The sequence below is a fragment of the Hipposideros armiger genome, unplaced genomic scaffold, assembly GCF_001890085.2.
Source record: "Hipposideros armiger isolate ML-2016 unplaced genomic scaffold, ASM189008v1 scaffold_58, whole genome shotgun sequence".
In the NCBI taxonomy this organism is placed as follows: domain Eukaryota; kingdom Metazoa; phylum Chordata; class Mammalia; order Chiroptera; family Hipposideridae; genus Hipposideros; species Hipposideros armiger.
The window spans coordinates 3968109-3989337 of record NW_017731408.1 but is presented as its reverse complement, the minus strand read 5'-3'; the positions used below and the strand labels follow the sequence as shown (position 1 = coordinate 3989337).

At 41.0% G+C, this 21229-nt stretch overlaps 1 protein-coding gene across 4 annotated transcripts in view; it reads left to right on the top strand.

Moving 5' to 3' along the window:
• The first annotated feature begins 354 nt into the window (after positions 1 to 354).
• The window catches only part of RNF175 (ring finger protein 175), a 31957-nt gene continuing 11082 nt past the window's right edge, over positions 355 to 21229 (top strand). The window contains exons 1-6 of one of the 4 annotated variants that reach the window (XM_019641240.1): positions 559 to 578; positions 2779 to 2816; positions 3532 to 3839; positions 5615 to 5756; positions 15970 to 16124; positions 20652 to 20759. In XM_019641240.1, coding sequence (XP_019496785.1) covers positions 5631 to 5756; positions 15970 to 16124; positions 20652 to 20759 — 389 coding nt within the window. In that variant the 5' untranslated portion in view covers positions 559 to 578; positions 2779 to 2816; positions 3532 to 3839; positions 5615 to 5630. Of the gene's footprint in view, positions 579 to 2778; positions 2817 to 3531; positions 3840 to 5614; positions 5757 to 15969; positions 16125 to 20651; positions 20760 to 21229 lie in introns of all 4 variants that reach the window. The other 3 variants (XM_019641241.1, XM_019641238.1, XM_019641237.1) reach the window with 3 other exon arrangements.

Below are 21229 nucleotides of genomic sequence, written 5' to 3'. Positions count from 1 at the left end.
TTGAGTCTCCCCGCCTTTGGACCTCAACTCTTGTCTTCTGAGAAACGCTGCTGGGGGACAGAGCTGGGGGGGGGGGACGATCTCTCTTCCTCGCCCCCTCTCTCATCTCCATTTTTCACTCTTCGTGCTCCCCACATCTCTTCCTACCTACCTCAGCCGTCCTCCAGACCTGTCACCTGGTTAACAAAACCGCTGCTTCCTGCCCAGCGCGCAGGACGTTTTATTAGCGATGATGGCTGACAACTGCTCCGCTCCAGGGGGGCCCGAAACCCAAAGGGTCTCATCAGCCGTGCTGGTGATGACGCTCGTGAGCATCCCTCCTCTGGAGCGCGAGCGGAGGGCCAAGGGGCGGGCGCGCAGCGAGGCTCCCCGCGCCCGCACCACACTGCCCGGGGCGGGGCCGCCCGCTCGGCCGCCGCAAGCTCAGCTCCCACCCGCGGCTCGCGAGTCCGAGGGACGCCCCATCTGCTGACTCCCGGAGACCCAGCCGGCCCGCTGCGCGGGGTGGCGGAGGCATGGCCGCGGGGGTGGCGGGCAAGGCGGCCCCCGCGCTGGAGGTGCCCCCACAGCACGAGCAGGTACAGAGAGCTGGGCCCAGGCCGAGGGCACACGGGGCGGGGATCCTAAGGCTCACGCGGGCCTGGGCGGCCGCAAAGACAAACGGCCAAGTCCCCCGCCCCCAAGCGGTGTGAGCCGGCCCAGGATGCTGGTGGCTTCTCCCGACCCCGCCCCGCCCCGGGGAAGTTGCACTCCCCTCCATTTCTCTTCCTCTCCCTCTTTTCTTCCTCCTCCCCTGCCCACCTTTCCTCCTCCCTTCTTTTTCCTCCCTCTTTCGCCACCCTCTCCTTAACCGGCTCATCCCTGTCCATTCCCTGCGGCTCCTGCTGGCCACCCCTTTCTCCTCCTCCCTCCCGGGCAAAAGCCTCCAGGGCCTAGGCGAAGGCCCAGGGCGAAGAAGGCAGACGCTGAGGGATGATGGGGGACACCAGGCTTGATTCTAGGGTTCTCAAACTGAAGCGTGCATCAGAATCACTCCGGAGGGCTGGCTGAAACGCAGACGGCTCTGCCCTCAGGATTTCTAATTCCTCGCCTTTGGGATAGGGCCTGAGCCTTTGCAAGTCTAACTATTCCCAGGAGGCGTCGATGCTCGAGCTTTGGGGACCACTGGACTAGCACTTCCTTCCTTATGCTGGTGGTGATTTCAAACCCAATCCTTTATTTTTCATTCATAGGACAATTCTTGGGGCATGACCAGGCACCAGGAGCTGTGCTATTCATGGCGTATGTGTGTGTTTGGGGGCGAGGGGGGGGTGCAATTAGAAGTGGACCTTTCCTCTGGGAGCTCACATCCTGGAAGGAAGGTAAAACAGGACAAAAATAACTCAGAGTAGGAAGAGATGACTCTCTCCAAAACAGTTTCGAATGAAGCTGTGTAAGATTTCTAAGAAGCAAGGAATTGCTCTTGGCAGGGGGATGGGTAAAACTGATGGGGGGCATTTGAGCTGGGCCTGGTGATGAGATCTGGCCGCCTGGTGATGAGGGGAAATGAGAATTCTAGGTGAAGGTGACTGCAGGCCAAACTGCTTGGAGGTGAAAAAGAATGTTGGGGGTGGTCATGGGGAAATGCAAGGTGGGGAGGGGGTATGCACTATGGCTCACATAAATCCAGGGTTCATGAAGGTTTGCAGTGAATAATAAAGGAGAGTGAGCCTTGTAGAACACACTATGAATTTGAGGTTTATTCTCTAAAATGGGGAAGCTAAAAGGAAGCTCCATGGCTTCCTTGCTGGTTTTAAACCGAGATCATCCAAAGGGGTCATGGATGAAGAGCTCTGCACACCAGGAGGGGCGGAAGTCACTTTTTGCTGCTGCCATTTGCTCTCCGTTGAGGCTGCCATCACTGCCTTGCCTTCTGCCCTCAGGGGGCGTGGTCCCTCTGTTAACTCCGCCCTAGGAGGGGCTCACGTCTTTTCCCTTAATTCCCTATAGCAAAGCTTTGTGATTCAGAGACCAGCAGCCAAGGTGTTTACCTGGGAGCCAATTATAAATGCAGAGTCTCAGTCCTTACCCCAAACCTACTGAATTAAAATCCGGGTGACTGCAGACTCTTGGGTGACTGCATAATGATTGGTTTTTAGCTTTCAGATGGCCAAATATAGTGGATTAACAATGATCAAGGGATGACAGCACAGGGGTACACTCTGTAGGTCATCCAAAGGCACTCCCTGGGTGGTCTCTGTGCTCTCCAGCTCAGTCTGCAAGGGCGTGGCCAGATTACCCCCTTCCCTGGGGCCAGGCTTTAAATTAAATTAACAGGAGGACACAAAAATGCTCCAAACAAGGAGATCCTCTGGTGGGCTTTGTATCTAAAACCTTGAACTTAGAGATGATATTTACTCATTGGCATCACTTAAGATATCAGCAAAACATGATTTTTAGAGGTTCTTGGATTTACACATCATATCCCAAAAGCCAGGGGCCACTCTCTACAACCTTGACTGAATGGAGCCTCATTTTGTTCTCAAACATTTATTAATAGTGACCTGATTACTGTTTTGTTTTGGCGCGCGCGTGTGTGTGTGTGTGTGTGTGTGTGTGTGTGTGTGTGTGTGTGTGTTAGTTCAATAATCAAACATTTTCTTAGGACTTTCATCCTAAATTATTCCAGTACTAGGAAACATTACTATCGTTCATGGTTTGGGTTTCCCATGTAATACTATAAAAAAGAAGCTAAGAAAACAGGGACATTTTGAGAAGGTCTCGTTTTATGTTTTTCAGATCTCTCACACAAAGCTTTCCGTGGATGATGAGTGGAAGTAAGTGATTAGTATTTTTTTTAATCAACATTATAATAAAAATTAGATTTCCATCTTAACTGTTTTAGAAATGAAATGAAGCCATCATTTTATCTGTAAATTTCCCAGGATAGAAAATGTGGGTTAGCGTAAAGAGGCACGCACAAAGGTAGTATAGACCAAAACCACAGTACGCTCTGTGCAATCCCAAAAAGCTGGATTTATATGTCCTTCAAAATAAGGCAGTGTTAACTTATTATTTATTTTAGGCACAAGACACATCTGGTTTTCTTTATATGCTGTTCCCTCTGTGCTCTGCTACCTACTGTGGGGCCATTGGATCTCTGTGGGCATCACATGAAATGAAATAAAAATGAAAAGCTCCTCCTTTTTTGCATTATGGTAATCAATTATGAATGTATTCCTAATCAAAGTAGGAAATACTTATTGCATTTGCATGCTACTTTATACTTTCCACAGTATTTCCACATAGGTTAACCATTTGAGATGAACTTTCAATATACATACATAAAATAGGTTAATATCATAAAGCATATTTTGTTTTATATCTATACAACCCCTCTATTTTGGACTGATGATAGATTTACTCCTCTATCTATATGGCCTAAGTTGAAAGTCTATTCATTACATAGAATATTAAATAATTATTTTGGATTTGGGGCTATAAAAACTATAACTAAATTCTTGTACCATTTTCTTTTTCTTCACTTTCCAGTTCTTCAGAGGAATGAGTGTATTTTTTAATGAGCTTTTAGAAATCATTCTTATCTCCCAAGCTCAGCTTCCAACACAGGGACTAAGAGCCATGTAATTTTATTCAGGTTGCTTACCTGATATGGACTTCAGTGTCTTCATTTGATAAATAAAAGTTTCAGTACATCTATGATCATTTGCAGTGCTGACATTCCAAGATTCCATCTCAAAGAAGCTGAACTCAAGCAGGAATATTTACTCTGTGGGCTCATTTCTGCATGTTCTCCAGCAGGGGGCACCCCGGGGATTTGGATGGGGCCCGTTTCTGAGGTACTTCTCTGCTCTTCACAGTAGCTCTGTAGAAATGCTCGTAAAGAGAACCCAACCACATACACACGTGCTTTGAAAGGTCACAATCTTGTGGCACAGAATGTTACTCTGCAGTATTTTCTGATTGGTGCTCTAACCAAATGCATACAGTCATACGTGGCAACTTTAATAAGAGATGTTTATGACTGACGGTGCCCCACTGGTGATGAAAGATGAAGCTAATGAATATTTATAAAGTAATTGATTGGAAGTATTCATAATTTCCCCCTTCTTTCCTAATCTTGATTTTGGACCACTCTTTCATCCTTTAGGCCTGTGGTTCTCAATCTTGGCTGCATCTTAAAACCACATGGGTGGGGAACTTTAAAAATTACTGATGCCTAAATCCCCTCCTAGAAATCTGTATCAGTTTGCCAGAATACCATAACAAAATGCCACAGTCTGAGAGGCTTCAACAACAGAAATTTATTTTCTCATAGTTCTGGAGGCTAGAAGTCCAAGATCAAGGTGTCGGCGGTTTTTGTTTTATTCTGAGGCCTCTCCCCTTGACTTGTAGATGGCCACCTTCTCACTGTGTCTTCACATGGTTTTCCCTCTGTGTGAGTTTGTTTCATAATCTCCTCTTCTTAGAAGGACACCAGTTAGATTCAATTAGGGCCCACACCTATGACGTCACTTTACATTAATTACCTTTTAAGGTCCCTATCTCCAAGTACAGTAATATTTTGAGTAATGGATGGGTAGGACTTCAACATATGAATTCGGGGGTAGAGAGACACAATTCAGCCCATAACACCCAGCAATAGTGTTTTTAATTGATATGGGCATTGAATTGATCATTTAATCGATCTGGGGTACAGCTTGGGCTCTGCGATTTTTAAAATCTTCCCAGTGATTTTAACTTGCAGCCAAGGTCAAGACCCACTGCTCTAGGCTTCTTCAAGGTCACTTCTGCTATAGGAAGTTAAACCAGATGACATACTATCTTAGTGATTTTCTTTCCCATTGTGCAAAACTAAAAGTCTGATTAAAAAGTGAAACAGTCATCATCTGAATGTGTGGCCTCTCTAATACTTAGGCCTCTTCTTTCTCCTTATAATGAAAACAATTTATACATTTCATTCAGGAGGTTTCTGTAGCCCCGTGGATAATATTCCCTCCATAGGCTCCATCTGCAGGATATCCTATACATGAGAATATTAGAAATTAATTGAAATTACCAATATTTTACTATTTTTAACTTTCAAAATTACCAATTTCACATGATCCAACCTAATAATTATTATTATTCCTCATGGAGGGACAAATAAAATATCATATGTGCTTTGCAGTTTTAGAGCAATCCTGTGAGGTATGGAGGGATCATTATTTTAAATTTGCAAGTGAGGAAACTGAGGCTCAGAGACCGTAACTGACTTTTGAAAGACTATATGGTGATGAAGTTGCAGATCAAGGACTGAAACCAGGTCTTTCCAGGGCCCATCAAGAACCATTTAACTTAAAAGGACAAGGCTAAGGCCGAAACCACACAGAAAGCTAAGGGCTGAGAAGAATTGGTTTTGCTGATAAACTCAGGCTCCTCCTCTCAGCTGCCCCTCCCCCAAGCTTAGGGGAAAGGGGGGAATCTAGAAAAACTTAGAAAAACTTTGCAGTCAACGCTTTAAAAAAACCTACATGTGAACTCTCCAATTGCTCCCTATGAGCCCAGCCTATTTTTTTTGCTAAATGTGCAAAGGTTGAGGCCTTTTTCACATGACCTCATTTGCCGCTTCCAGCCTGCAGCAAGAAAGGATGTACAAGATGCACCGGGGCCACGAGTCCATGCATGTGGAGATGATCTTGATCTTCCTCTGCATCCTAATCATCGCGCAGATAGTGCTGGTGCAGTGGAGAAAGAGGCATGGCCGGTCCTACAACGTGAGTCGCCCTGGGGGTTACTGGAAGCCTGCTCTCATGCTGCCACTTCCCTCCTGTTTCACCACTTTGAAGGAAATGGCGTTTAAGTCAGTGGTTCTCAGCTGGGTGCATGGGTGCAATTTTGCCCCCAGGAGACATTCAGCAACGTCTGGAAACATTCTTTATCCTTACACCTCAGTGGGACTTGCTACTTGCATCTGCTGTTCAACATGCACAGAACAGCTCCTCAAGACAAAAATGTCACTAGTGCCCAGGTTGAGAAGCCCTGGTTTAAGGAAACCAATTTTCCTTTTGTGCATGAGCAACTTCCGCCGATGGTCCAGGGAAGGAGAATGAGGCATAGCAGAAACAAAAGGTTGAGGCTGGTTGTTTCAATAGCAATAAGCTGTCTTGGAGCTGATGGTTTGCATATCCATGGAAGTTTATTATTGCACACACTGCACCGATCTCAGCCACTCAGAGCACCATCCCATTTTCACAGACCAGTCCCACCAATCCCATATCCACTAGAACTTTGCCATCTCACGGCCTCAGAGTCATCCCCTTGGCCTTGTTGTACTTGAGGGCTTGCATTTGCAATGTTTAGCGCAGTGGTTCTCAGACCTTAGGGTGCTTCAGACTCACCTGGAGAGCTTGTTCAATCAGGTTCTCAGGTCCTGCTCCCAGGGCTTCTGATTCAATAAGGCCTGATAATTCACATGTCTAACAATTCCCAAGTAGTGCTGATGGTCCACATTTTGATAACCAATAGTTGAGACTTGAGTTTGGCCTAAATGGAGAAAAGTTGCAAAGGGAGAAGGTCCTTAATTAGCACTCTACATGGTTCTGGGTCTTGAACTGGTCATTGTATAAGAAGGTTTGCCTGTGACATATGCTAGCTTAGACCAGTATTTCTTTTTTTTTTTTTAATCCATCATAAAAAAATTACTTTCTCTGTAGCACAGGGTCTAAGGGAATGCCTTTGAGTTCTGTATAACACTTAAGTTTAGGCAATTTTGAACATTTTACTTAGAAAGAGGAACCTGATTTTTGTTTTTTGTTTTTTTAAACAAATGCATCAATTTACTGCCATGTCTCCATTGTCTTGTCAATTAAAATAAACACCCTCTATATTGTACTTGGATAACTTTTTTTTAATGAAGGAGACTAGAATCAAACCTCATTAATTATGCCCTCATATCAAAGAAAATCTTCTTAAATATATCTTAACCATGGTTTCCTTATCTGCAAAATAGGAATACCTAACATAGAATTTCTGGAGAAACTCACTAATATAAGAAGACAGACAGGTTAAAAGTACAGATTTGGAGAACTACATGTCATGCTAACACTAATAAAAAGAAAGGTGTATTAAGCTACGTGAATTGCAGACAAAGCAGACTTTAGAACAGGGAAAATTATCAGGGATATAAAGAGGGCCTCACATAATGATAAAAGGGGTCAGTTATTCAAGAAGACATAACAATTCTTAATGTATATGTGTGTAACAACAGCACATCAAAATGTATGAGAAAAAACTGATAAAACTACAAGGAGAAATTGACATTTGCACCATTTTATTTGAAGATTTCTTTCAACACCCTCTTTCAATAATGGGTAGATCAAGCAGGCAGAAAATTGTAAGGATATAGCTGACATGAACAGCACCATTGATCAACTTACTTTAATTGCCTTTATAAAATAAGTCATCCAATAGCAGGAGAGTATACTAGTACATTCTTCTCAAGCTTACATTGAACATTAACCAATATAGACCACATTCTGAGCTATAAAACACACCAAAACAAATTTAAAAAAACAGAAATCATACAAGTTAAGTTGACCCTTGAAAAAACAGGTTTAAAGTTCGTGAGTCCATTTATACACAGTTTTGGGGGTTTTCCCCCAATAAATATACAGTCAACCCTCTGTATCCCTGAGTCTATGGATTCACCAACTGTGGATTGAAAACAATATTTGCCATCCTTGGTTGAGAATCCACTTATTTCGGAGGGCCAACTTAAGTTGCGTACAGATTTTTGACTGTGGGGAGGTGGGGGAGGGTTGGTGCCACTAACCCACATGTTGTTCAAGGGTCAACTATGTACTCTTAGACCACAAAAATTAAACTAGAAACCAATAACAGAAAGCTGGAAAAATTCCCAAATATTTGGAGATTAAATAGCATAATACTAAATAACAGGAGTCAAAAAAGAGGACTCAAGAGAAATTAAAAAATAATTTGAATTACATGAAAATGAAAAAATATCAAATATTTGTGGAATGCAGCAAAAGCAGTGCTTAGAGGAAAATGTATAGCATTAAATGCATACAATAGAAATGAAGAAAGATCTGATATCAGTAATCTAAGCATCTACCTTAGGAAACTGAAGGAAGAAGAATAAGTTAAGCTACACAACAAAGGAAAAGAAATTATAAAAAGGCAGAAATCAATGAAATTAAAAACAGAAAATCAAATAAGAAACTTAATGAAATCAAAAGCTGGTTCTTTGAAAAGATCAATAAATTTAATAAACCACTAGCAAGCTAAGCAAGAAAAATAATATTGAGAACACAAATTACCAATATGAGAAAAGAAAAAGGAGTCATCGTTACTGATCCCATGGACATAAAAAGAAAAAAATATAAATAATTCTATGCTCACAAATTTGGATAACTTTGATGAAATAGGCTAATCCCTTGAAAGGCACAAACTATACCAAAACTCACATGAGAAGAAATAGATAATCTGAATAAGCCTATATCTGTTTTTAAAAATTGAATCAATAATTTATAACCTTCCTAAAAAGGAAGCACAAAGCCCAGATTCTTTCACTGTGAAGTCTACATTTAAGGAAGATATGATACCAATTCTGTATAATCTCTTCCAGAAAGTAAAAGCAGAGGGAACACATCAGAACTCATTTTTTTTGAGGCCAGCATTACAATAATACCAAAACCAGATGAAGACATTACAAGAAAGAGAAACTCTAGACCAATATCTCTCATGAACATAAATGCAAAAATTTTCAACAAAAAATTAGCAAATGGAATTAAACAATGTACAAAAAGAATTGTATACCATGACCAAATGGAATTTATTCCAGGTATGTAAGATTGGTTCAACAACTAAAAACCAATTTATGTAACCAATCATATCAGGAGGCTAAAGAAGAAAAATCATATGATCATATTAATAGATGTAGAAAAAGCATTTCACAAGGTCCAACACCAATTCATATAAAAACTCTCATCAAACTAGAACTAGAGGGGAGCGTCCTCAGCTTGATAAAGAATATCTACAAAAAAAAAATCTATGGATAACGTTATACTTAGTGGCAAGAAACTGGATGCTTTCCCGGTAAGATGAGGAAGAAGGCAAGAATGTCCCCTGTCACCACTCCAGTTCAACACTGTACTGGAAGTTCTACCTAGTGCAATAAGACCAAAAAAAAAAAAAAAAGGAAATGAAAGATATATAGATTAGGAAGGATAAAATAAAACCATCTTTGTTTGCAGATGACATGATTGTCTGTATGGAAAACTCAAAAAAATAAATCAAAAAACTTCTGGAACTCAGAAGTGATTATAGCAAGGTGTAGAAACACGGTCAATATACAAAAGTCAATTATTTTCTTATATACTAGCAATGAACAACTGAACTTTAAAATTAAAACACAATGCCATTTATGTAGCACCCAAAACAGGAAATACTTCGGTATAAATCTAACAAAATATACACAAGATCTATATGCAAAACATGGAGCTCTCAAATAAATGGAAAGATAATCTGTGTTTAATGGGTTGGAAGGTTCAATATTGTCAAGAAATTGATTCTTCCCAAATTGACCTATAGGTTCAATAGAATCCCAATGAAAATGCCAGTAAACTATGTTGTGAATATCAACAAACTGATCCTACAGTTTATATAGAAAGGAAAAGACCCAGAACAGACAATACAGCACTGAAGAGGATCAATGTTGGAGAACTCACACTATCCAACTTCAAAATTTACTATAAAGCTATAGTAATCAATACAGTGTGATATTGGTGAAAGAATAGACAAATAGATCAATGGAACAGAATAGAGGGCCCAGAAATAGATCCACACAAATATGGTCAACTGATCCATGACAAAGGAGCAAAGGCAATTCAATGGAGAAAAGATAAACTTTTCAACAAATGGTGCTGGAACAATTGGACATCCATAAGCAAAATAAATAAATCTAGACAGAGAGCCTACATATTTCACAAAAATTAACTCAAAATGGATCATGCACTTACATATAAAATGCCAAACTTAAAACTTTTAGAAGGTAACATAGGAAAAAAAATCTATGTGAACTTGGATTTGGTAATGAGATTTTAGATACAACACCAAAAGCATGATCCATGAAAGAATATGTTGGTAAGTTGGATTTAATTGAAATTTAAAACTGCTCTGTCAAAGATACTGTTAAGAGAATGAAAAGACAAGCTACAGATTGGGAGAAAATAATTGTAAAACATATATCTAATAAAGGACTGTTATCCAACATATACTTAAAGCTCAATCAAAAGGAAACAGCTCAATTAAATAGCAAAGATCTGAAAAGACAGCTCATCAAGGAATATATACAGATGGCAAATAAGCATAGGAAAAGCTCACCATCATATGTCATTAGGGAATTGCAAATTAAAATAATAATAAGATACCAATACATACCTGTTAGAATGGCAACACACACACACACACACACACACACACACACACACAAACCTGACAATACCAAATGCTGATAAGGATGGGGAGCAGCTGGAACTTGGTGAGAATACAAAATGGTAAAACCACTTGGGAAGGCAGCTTGGAGGTCTCCTGCAAAGCTGAACGTAATCTTACCATATGATCCAGCAATGACACCACTAGGTATTTACCCAGTTGAATTGAAAACATACATCCATACAAAAACCTGCATGCAAATACTTATAGCACCTCTATTCATAATCACCCCAAACTGGAAGCAACCAAGAGAGTCTTCAAAATATGAATAAATAAGCAAACCGTTACGCCTCCATACAATGGAATATTAGTTAGCAATAAAAAGATATGAGCTGTCAGGGTCATTGAAAGACATGGCGGAACCTTGGTCAAACAAGTCATGATGAAAAGGCCACCTACTGTATGATTCCAATTATATGACATACTAAAAAACACAAAACCGTAAAGACAGTAAAATGATCAGTGGTGGCCAGGGGTTCAGGGAGGGCAAAGGGAAGGATAAACAAGTGAAATGAGAATTTTAGGGCAGTAAAATTGATCTGTATGATATTGTAATTTTGGATATAAGATATTATGCATTTGTCGAACCCCATTGAACTATACAGCACAAAACGTGGGCCTTAATGTATGCCAATTTTAAAAAAGCATTTAGGAGGTTGGGGAGTCCCAGGGAGAAATGCAGGCAGTGATGAGATGATCTAACTGTATTACAAATACATGAAACGACCTCACTGAAGGGAATTGGGGGAAAGGTGCTGCCCAAGTATCTGTGGAGATGGGAGGAGTCTGTAAGCTTAAGGCACTAGGAACTGCACCTAAGCACTGTGCTCTAGTTGATAACATTATTTCCCTTGGGAGAACAGGTTAACTATTCTGATACTTCTCTATATGTATACTGGGATGCAACAATTATGTAAATCATGGCCGATAGTGGGAGTGGGAGTTTACAGAGAATCAAGGGAAGGTAAGAAAAAAGCAGGAAATGCACACAGTAATATGTGTGAACAGCTCTGTACACTAATTATTATTTACACAGTTATTTATACCCTGAAGGTTTTACTTATTACACATAAAGTACTATTTTCACATTATTTTGTACATCATTTGGACTATACACTTCAGAGGGGAGGGACTAATCCATAAAGCTCAGAACATTTTCAGATACAGCTTTTAACAAATATGTCTGTCTTCTGAAGGGATCTTTTTTTGATTTGTCTAAACAAGTTCTATTCTGTGGCCTGTCGAGCTGTGTATATCAGAGCAGCTTATTAAAAGCACATAAAGCAAAGGAAGCACATTGTTTTAACATCTAAAAACACAGTATTAATTGCTCCTAGGTGATGCCAAAAAGTGCAGAGAGACAGTAGATAGAAAATGAAAAGTTCTTATTTTGTTTGGGATACAACTAAATCCCCGAATGTTCCCAAACACTCATATTTTTAGCATAACATAGACTGAGCATCTGGATATTTGAATTGTTCCTGTTTCCAACTGATAGTGGTGATATGGTGTAGACATAGACAGAGCCTCAAAGTTAAATTATTTCCAAATGATTTTAACAACATTTAATTAAAAATAAAATTTCATTCAACACATCCTCTCCACATTTTATGTGTCCTACTTTTCATATCTGCAGGAAATAGGAGAGTGAGTGACAAAAAAGAGTCCTTCTACTTCCCTTCAAATGAATAGAAGCCCTGATGACTACATACACAGAATTGGGGTTTCGGACACACTGCGAACTTGCCTCACTACACTGGCAAATAATTTGCCACAGATTGAAACATGGCTCTATTTAAATCAAACTCCCTGCCTATTAATAGCTGTAAACCACTAGAACATATCACTATACTTATAAAGTATTATGTCTGTTCAAATCTTGTTAAAATGAGGCAAAGCACAAATACATACATACTAACATAACACTACAGAATCGCCTTTAAGAATTTAAATAGCAAAATCAACAGTCTAAATTTATTCGAACATAGAAATATGCACCAAGTGAATTTCTAAGAGTCCTTCATAGGCCAAGATTCCATAATTTTACTTGTTCAATTTATGTCCACACTTTCTTTCCTTCACGCCTTTGTACTGATAACAATTTCTTGGAGTCATTTATGTACACGATAATTTTTTGCTTACCTCTAGCATTCCCCCTGCTCTCCCTCCACCCCTACCCATACAAATACACACAGACACACGTACAAATGGTTGCAAATACAGTAATTTGGGATCTGTAGTGCAAAGGAAATGAGCATCATATACATACATAACTCCCTCCCTTTCTTTCTTCCTTCCTTCCTTCCCTACCTTCTTTTGTTTCTTATTTCACAACCCGTTCATCATCCTGTACAAAAAGACAAATTAAAAGATATCTTTGTTTTGCAAGTCTTTTCAGATTCAGTACGTGCATAGCTACAAAAAAAAAGCATGGTACTGTTGGGCAGCATCTGATAAGTCAGGCTATTCCTCCTGCCATGATGTGTGGGTGGGGAGAACGTGGGTGATGTGATCCAGGTGTATGGGCTGCCCTTCACCAGTCATGCAGATGTGTTTTACATGCACATGCCCAGATGGTGACCCCTCTGGCATCATTAATGGGTCCCAGCTGACAGGCTTCCTCCATTGCATGCATGCACCTCAATTTCACATATTTCATGTGTTTATTTATGAGGCACAACATTCCTACATTTCATATGTGGCAGTTACTATTAAAAATGAGAAGTTTTAACTGCTCTGGAAATTGATAAAGAATCTTTTAAATTGCTATGAAATGTGGCCCTCATTTCAAAATGACTGCTTGTACAATTATTGAATTCATAATGCAAATTTTTTACCTTTCCTCTTGCATGTTGAAAAAATATGGTGTTGGGTTTACTCTTTAAAGATAGTTAAGAAATTAAATATTTGCATACTAATACATTATAATGATTTTTTGCTTCCCTTTTATTTCTGATCTCCAAGGCCTATTTTTAAAAAGTAGTGTGTCTATACGTTTGAACATTGTTATTCACCGTTAATTAAATCCAGGCATCAAGTAAGAGAAATTTGACCTACTCTAGAAAAGGGTTGTATTTATAGATCCACGGGGAGAGAATGGTTTTATAAAAATATAGTCTAATCGTTGCTTCAAACTATCATAGATTGTAACTCCACCAAGTTGAGGAAATGGACTAGTCTTGTAAATTTAGGATTATAATCTAAATCATAAAATATAGGAGCATGGTAGTTTCACTGAATTAAAATGAACTGACTCTTAACTTTTTACTAAAAATAAAAACTTCAGCATTCTTAAAGGGAAATAAAAAGATGAATCAAACTCTTAAAACAAAGATGAGAAGTGCAAATGACAGGTGATCAGATTTTTTTATCATAATTCAATTGGCAGAGCTTTTATTTCTGTAGCAATACATGAATTATAATAATACATTTTCAAGTTGAGGTCATTTTAAAATTGATGAAATGTGGTATATTTTATTGGATTATTTTTTTCCTTCTTATTTTTCTGTCTAGAATGTATGTGCATCGAGTGTTGGACACCCTGAATTGGGCAACTACAACTCATGACAGGTGATCAGATTTTGAAAGATGGAGTTCATGTCCACTTCCTTCTTTAATAGCAGAAGTAATGAACTTAAAAAAGTCAAAGTCTATAATACATCATAAATAACTATTTCCATAATCAGCAAAAGGAAATCAATGACCAAAATAATGATGAGATTTTTTTTAAGGAGCTGCATACTTTTATCATCAATAGTAGAGGGTCAATGTAACGAATGTTGAGTGCTAAAGGGAGTAAATCTTGAGTCTTGTTTACCTAGCATATGGTTTTTGACCCTCATGAAAACTATTTTACTTCCTTAAGGAAAGCCTGTTTTTCCTATTTGGATATATATATTTACCTCAATTTCATCAAAAAAGTGGCAAACCAATTCATTAGCTTTGACCATACCCACAAAAGTAGGATGGAACAATTAAAGCAATTATCTGACTAATTCAGGCAAGAGTAAAGAATATTCATTCTTCCCTTGAAGGTACTGCCTGGAATTTAAAAACAAAAAAGTAGGTTATAGGATACATTTCCCTGAACTCTCTAGATAGTTACCACCATGTCGCTCCATGTATATTTTTGTTCGAATGCATATGCATAATAACAACTGTAGTGTTCTCTGAAAGCAGATTTAGAGCAACTCTAAGATTTCAGATCCAAGTCATTCATGGGGATGAAGCAATAAAAAGAGAATGAAAAAGACAAATAAATGACATCAGTGTTTTTTATACTCAAATGATAAATATGTGATGTGCATTGTCTAACAACTCCTTCCACATCCCTGACACACATTATTAACTGATCATGGTGCTCTTTACCACAGAATCAAGGACCCAGGTTTAGAATCCTCAACAGAGCCCTGGAAGGTGCCACTACCAATTAAGTCCACAGCTAAGACGAAACCTCTTTGCCATTCCCCTCTTACATTGGTGCTGAGCAAATAATAGGTGGTTAGTCTAAATGTGATAAAACATAAGAGACAACAATATTGCTGTTGTTTAAACTATCTGCTTGTCACAAGAGAGGTGAATAGCTGATATGAGGCCTGATCTAAAGAGTAGGGGTGTCACTATGGGAACTGTGTGAAGTCATTGATCCACAGTCCATCCGTGCCATTCTGCTCTCTGCCATGTGGGATTGAGGCTAGCCAACTTAAACAATGGTCTTAAGGCTACGTGGACTCGGGTCAGTGGTATAGGCCGCAAAAGGATTATACACAGAGGAACAGGAGCGTCTGATTGATTCATATCTTAGGGCTGCCTGCGAAAGGCACCAGAAACTAAAGAAGAAAGACAAGAAACAAAGGGTTGGTTGCAAATCCAATAGTCAGGGGAGAGGTAACCCCACAGTTGGGATTCAAGGGTTAACCCTGCAAAGTGTACTGGGTTAGCAGACAGAGGAGGTCCCGGAAGCTGCTCTGACACCACTTCCTCCTTTGAGATCACTGTGCTTTTGCACATGTCCCCACGATAGTAACAACAGCCGCTTAGTTCCATATAGTACAGTATTGTTTGCCGAACGCTTTCCCATCCGTGATTTCTTTTGATCCCCCCTCAGCTAGCACAGGCAAGCAGGGCAGGCATTGTTATCCCCAGTTTTACAATTAAAAGGAGGCTCATTTGTCCAAAATCACATAGGTGTTGAAGCCTAAAGTTGCTTTCATCTGAAATATCCCGAGGAAAAGAGGGGACAGAAGCTGCATATTTTGCATCATTTCCCATTGGAATTTTCAGAAACGTGTGCCAATCCTCCCCATAACTGTGCATGTACAGAGCAGCCCACAGTGGCATGGTGAGCCAGTTGCATGTTCCAGACAGGATGGCGAAGGTGGTTCCCCCAGAGGAGCTTCTGAATTATTTAATAACAGGCATGCCATTCTGGGTCTTCAATCATTAAGAGAGACTTTCTGTTCATTTCTCTGACAGCTGGTAACCCTGTTGCAGATGTGGGTTGTCCCTTTGTATTTCACGATAAAACTTTACTGGTGGCGATTTCTGTCTATGTGGGGACTGTTCTCACTTATCACCAGTTACATTCTCTTCAGAGCTACCCGAAAGCCCCTCTCAGGGAGAACCCCGCGGTACGTATCTCATGCGTTCCTTCCCCGCCACCCCCTTCACTGTAAACACTAAAAAGTATATTTAATTTTCTTTCTTTCCTGGGTTGGGGAGGAGGGTGTTACATTTCCTTTGTCTTCAGTAGCAAAACTGAAGATTTGGCGACAAGCCATGCTGCTGTTAGTTCACATTCATTATTTAATGGTGATTCAGACGTGCCTGTAAAATTTATTACTTTGGATGTTAGCTAATGAAAGGCCAGAAGAAAGAGAAGTGAAACTAACTGTGTTTAAGTTTTCTAGAGCACTATTTGCATGTTTATTTTTAACACAGTATTTTGCTTTAGTCTGCTATAAGTTGTCAAGCACATTTTACAATAGAGCAAGCGTTAGAAGTTTGTATTTCTAACAACTATGTATGAGGTTTATTTCTGATAAATCATAAGTGATGGAAAACTTATTACTCTCATAACAAATGAGGCTCTACTAGTCCAATGATCATTTTAATTATCATTTTCAACCTCTTGACATTTATATAACTCCATCTCATTCAGAATTCTTTCCAAAGTGCTTATAATATGCTTACAAGTTTGCTCTCACTCTCCTTGTTTGTTAAATAAGATCTGAACCCAAATCCAGACAAAACTGAAATGGGATCGAGAAAAAATGTGTACAGTGTTTAATAAGACAATGTCAAATTTTGATCTTTGTCAGAGAATAAATCATAAACTCCTGTGAAATATGACTGTTTGGCCATCAGATATTTGTTTCTAATCCTCTTAAAAAGTGAGAGAGACCAAGTCGACTTTTCTTTTTAGTATGGAGAAGGAAAAATATGTAGTGAGAGAAATCAAATAATTATAATGATAAAGAGTGAAATTCAAATAAATGAATTCAGGCTTATGAATATTTTAATTCTGCTTTGGGAAGACCTTTGGGGTGATATTAGGAGACCGTCTAAACTGGCCAGTTTGAGGTCTTAGATAGCCTTTGTAGGGACTGGTTTACTCATCGGTAAATGGACATCTAGCACTCTTCCTCCTCCTCACAAAATGCTGTAAGTTATTTAAAAGACTTGCGAAGCAATCTAAGTTTTGGATGAATTGAAATGTTCTTGTTTTCATCCCCTGGATAGAACCTATATTGTATTTCAATGAACACTGTTCACTTTCTTTTTTTTTTTTTTTTTTTTTTAAAGATTTTTATTGGGAAATTGGGGGGATGGGAACAGTGCTGGGGAATTGGGGAAAGGGGAACAGACAAGTTGCTGTCGTTTTTGTTCTTCAGTCTAGTTGTGGAGGACGTTGCTTCACTGGCCCAAGTTGGCACCATCATTGCGCTCTTCTCTGGCGAGGCAGATCAGTCGCCAGCCTCTGGACGGCCGCTCACTGCGGCTGCTGGCCGCTCACGCTGGCTGCTGGCCACACACGGTAGCCCATGGCAATCCACTGCCACAGGGACTGCAGCCCACGCCGTCGCCGGCGACTCATGGCAGCCCAGCTCCAGGTTGAGCTGTTGTTCAGCATCTTAGCTATGGAGGGCAGTGTCACTGGCCCTCATATGTGGGATCCGAACCGGGGCCCTCTGGCATCCCAAGCAAGTTCTTAACCATCGCGCCACTCGGCCGGCCCAACACTGTTCACTTTCTACTGCATAAACAATTACCCGAGCTAAAGGCAGTGTTTCTGTGCATGTCAGCTCATTCAATACAGAAGGAACTTCACTACAGGAAATACCCAAATACTGCCTCTTTAGACTTATGACTCATATATCTCAGATGGCCAGGGTCCCATGCCTTCTGCTTCTCATGCTCACAGGACATCCATTTCACTTTCTTCCAGCCAGCACAGCTCTAAGCCCTGGCATAGCCTAAGAGCCAAGACGCTCCACTAACATTTTAAGCAGACCCAGCTGCCATTTGAAGAGAAACAGTGAGAGAGGCTAAGCAGGGCCCCTTTTCTTCTAGAAAAGCAGTAAGGATGAAGAAACTCCTACTGATGAGAGGCAGTAGGCCCTAAGGATCTTTACGGATCTTCGTTTAATCAACATATGCTAAGTAAGACACATCTTAGCAATTTTCCATTTGGAAGCGGAGGATGTCATTACAAGCTGAGAAAACTGGTCAGGCAAATCCACATGGTGCAGAAGGCAAACCCAAGAGGAGAGGTATCCGGCACCAATGCAGTTTAAAACCCAGCTGTTCCTCCCCTAGCATACACCAAGCCCTGGCTGTGAGAGAGAGCAGCAGAGAAGTGGGTTTCCTCTCCACTACAGTCGGGTTGTCTGGCAAGCAACGTACAGGCTCAAAAATAGGCCACACACAGCCACAAAGAGCTGGGCCTGATCACATCAATTCCAACCTAAGGCCAAGCTTTCCTTCACGGACGCTGCTCTGAAGCAGTAACACAATTTCTTTTCTGGTTTATCTGCCTCCCCATGTAATCAGGTCAGCAAGGGAGTTCTGGACTCTAGTGCTCTGAAAACTTGTACCCTCCCCCGCCCTATAAGCGGGAAGATTTGGGCATTTGGAAAATCTAACACATCTCTAACAATAATATGGCATATTGAGCATTTCATGTGCCAAGTCTGTGAAACATTAATACATTATCTCACATAATCTTCAGAATTATTTTAGGAGCTGGTGTGATCAATCCTCACTTTATAAACGGGCAGGAAGAAATGTGGAGTAGGTTGGCCAGGGTCCACACAGCCCAGAATCAGGCCAAAGACGACTGGAGTGCAAAGCCCAGGCTCCCAACAGCATGCGATGGCTTAATTACATAAACAGACCCCTTTGCACAAAGGAACTTTGCATTTTAGAAAGGTGTTAGTCAGGAACACCTCTAAGGCTGCCATCATCTCAGAGGGGCCCCTCAGGCAGAGAGAGGGTACATGGAATACATGTGGAGTTCAAAGAACCCCACTCTGGTGCTGTCTGGTGTTTTGGGGTGAGGAGGGCGATCCTCTGAGAGTTGGCCACTTTTCCCATTATCACCCCTTTTAGCAACACAAACTTCCACCCCCATCTGGCCGCACTGAGAAAAGATCCAAACTGCTCAGCACTGGCAAATAAAAAGGACCATCCCAATGGCCCAAGGAGTCACTGGCAGAAAGACCCCACAAGCCCCCTCTGGCCCCCATTAGACACAGCCGCACTCACAGCCATTTGAGCCACCTGTGCAGCCCATGTGAGTTTCCCCATGACCGACCCCTTCCGTGGGCAGGATTACACCTTGGGAGGAGGTGGTGCCCAGATAGCCCTTGTATGTGAGTTGCTTGATGTGGGGAAAGCTTTTGACCAAAGAAAAGCTCATTTCTCAGGCTTGCCCATAAACCCCATTTAAACCATAATGTTTTTCAGAAAGTCCCTTCTGACTGGAAGTCAGTGAAGCAGGGTGTCTTTTAAAATAACATCAGAACATTACCTCCGTAACATCACGGTACTTAAGCATTTGGTGCAATGGTTCCAACAGGGAGGAAACTGGTTAAGGTGAGAGAGTTGGGGACAGGGCTTCGGGGGGGCTGGAGGGGAGAGGGTGGGGCCAAATCTCTGAAGTGAGACTCCGAATGAAGTTTGGTGTGGCCGGCAGGATAGGGGCTTCCTGAGGGTGGGGAAAGAAAGGGCTGAGGGGCACACAGCCATTGTTCAGCCTGAGATCAACATCCCGGCCTCCCCCTTATTGTCCCTGGGCACCAAGGCTAGCCCCCAGCTGCCCCTTCTCCTGCCTCTACCTCTTCCTGCTCCAGTGGGTGGGGCCCTCGTGCTGTGGCGCAGCAGGAAAGGAATCGCATCCCCCCAGGCACGGAACGACTACGTGGCCCTTTTCCGTAGTTTCTCCAAGGGTTTTTACTGCCAGGGATGAGGGGAATGAACAGGATACAGCGGTCCCTTCTAGATCGTCTGCACTCTCACTCTCCATCCCCATCCTCTCACTTGTCCACGGAGGCCCTGGGGGAAGAAAGAATGACCTAGGAGGGCTCATAGTGAGTGCTGGGACGCACAAGGGACCCAGGCACATCACAGAAAAAAACAAGGCCGAGGCGCTCTTGCCGGGGCGAGGGAAGGGGCTCTGTGATGGAGAGAAGATGGCACGAGGGCTGAAGCTACCTGCTCTGGGGCTGGGGACGGCAGGAGCGGGAGGGAAGAGAAACTCTGGGGGGAGGTGGTCCCCCCTCTTGACCTCTGAGGTTCTTCCACCCAAACCACTCTAAGCTAACCCTGAAGCCAAAACAGAACAGGGAGGAAGGGAGGCAGAGTCCCAGGTGGAGGAAGCAATGCTGAAGGCCATTTCACATGAGGAACTTAGGTAAATCAAAATAAATTTATACATGCATATGCCTAGAAACACATGTGCATGACAGTACTATTTATATATTGCTTGATAGTATATTAAAACTCAAGATTACTATTGAGTTTAGCTGATATAATATACTTATGGTCAAATGAATAGGATTTTAGAAACGAACAACTGACTTATGACAATGTTTGAAAAAGATAAAATACTTTGTAATGTATCGTGCTCTGTGTTTTTCCCATTTTTCACTCCATAGATTGGTCTACAAATGGTTTCTTCTAATCTACAAACTCAGCTATGCATTTGGCGTTGTGGGTTATTTGGCTATCATATTTACAATGTGTGGACTCCATTTATTTTTCAAGTAAGTATCTCCAATGAAGATATTAATATCTCTCTAAGCACTTGCTTGTACATTCACCTGGTCAAGTTCTCGGTATATGGAAGCCACATTTGTCCCAACCATTTTCCATGCACACATTGTTTATAGTAGATTTCAGTAGCATAGCAGATGTCATTGGGGAAATCATAAGAGAAGTTAAGAGAGAACCCTACAGAATAAAATTTTTTCAAAAAACTATAAGCTTTAATTCAAGAAATGAATCTCCGGCAACATTTTTGAAAAATACGTTTCTCAATATGTTTTTAGATTTCCAGAGAAATTCTTCATTCCAGACTACATCAACCATAAGTGAAAAACATATATAGCATAGCATTTTCATTTTAACTACAATGAACCCCAAAGTAAAGGTCCATTATCATTAATAACTTTGTAATTTATTTAACACTTTCTCAAAAAGCTAAGTTGGTAAATCTGGTTATTTAATATGCTTT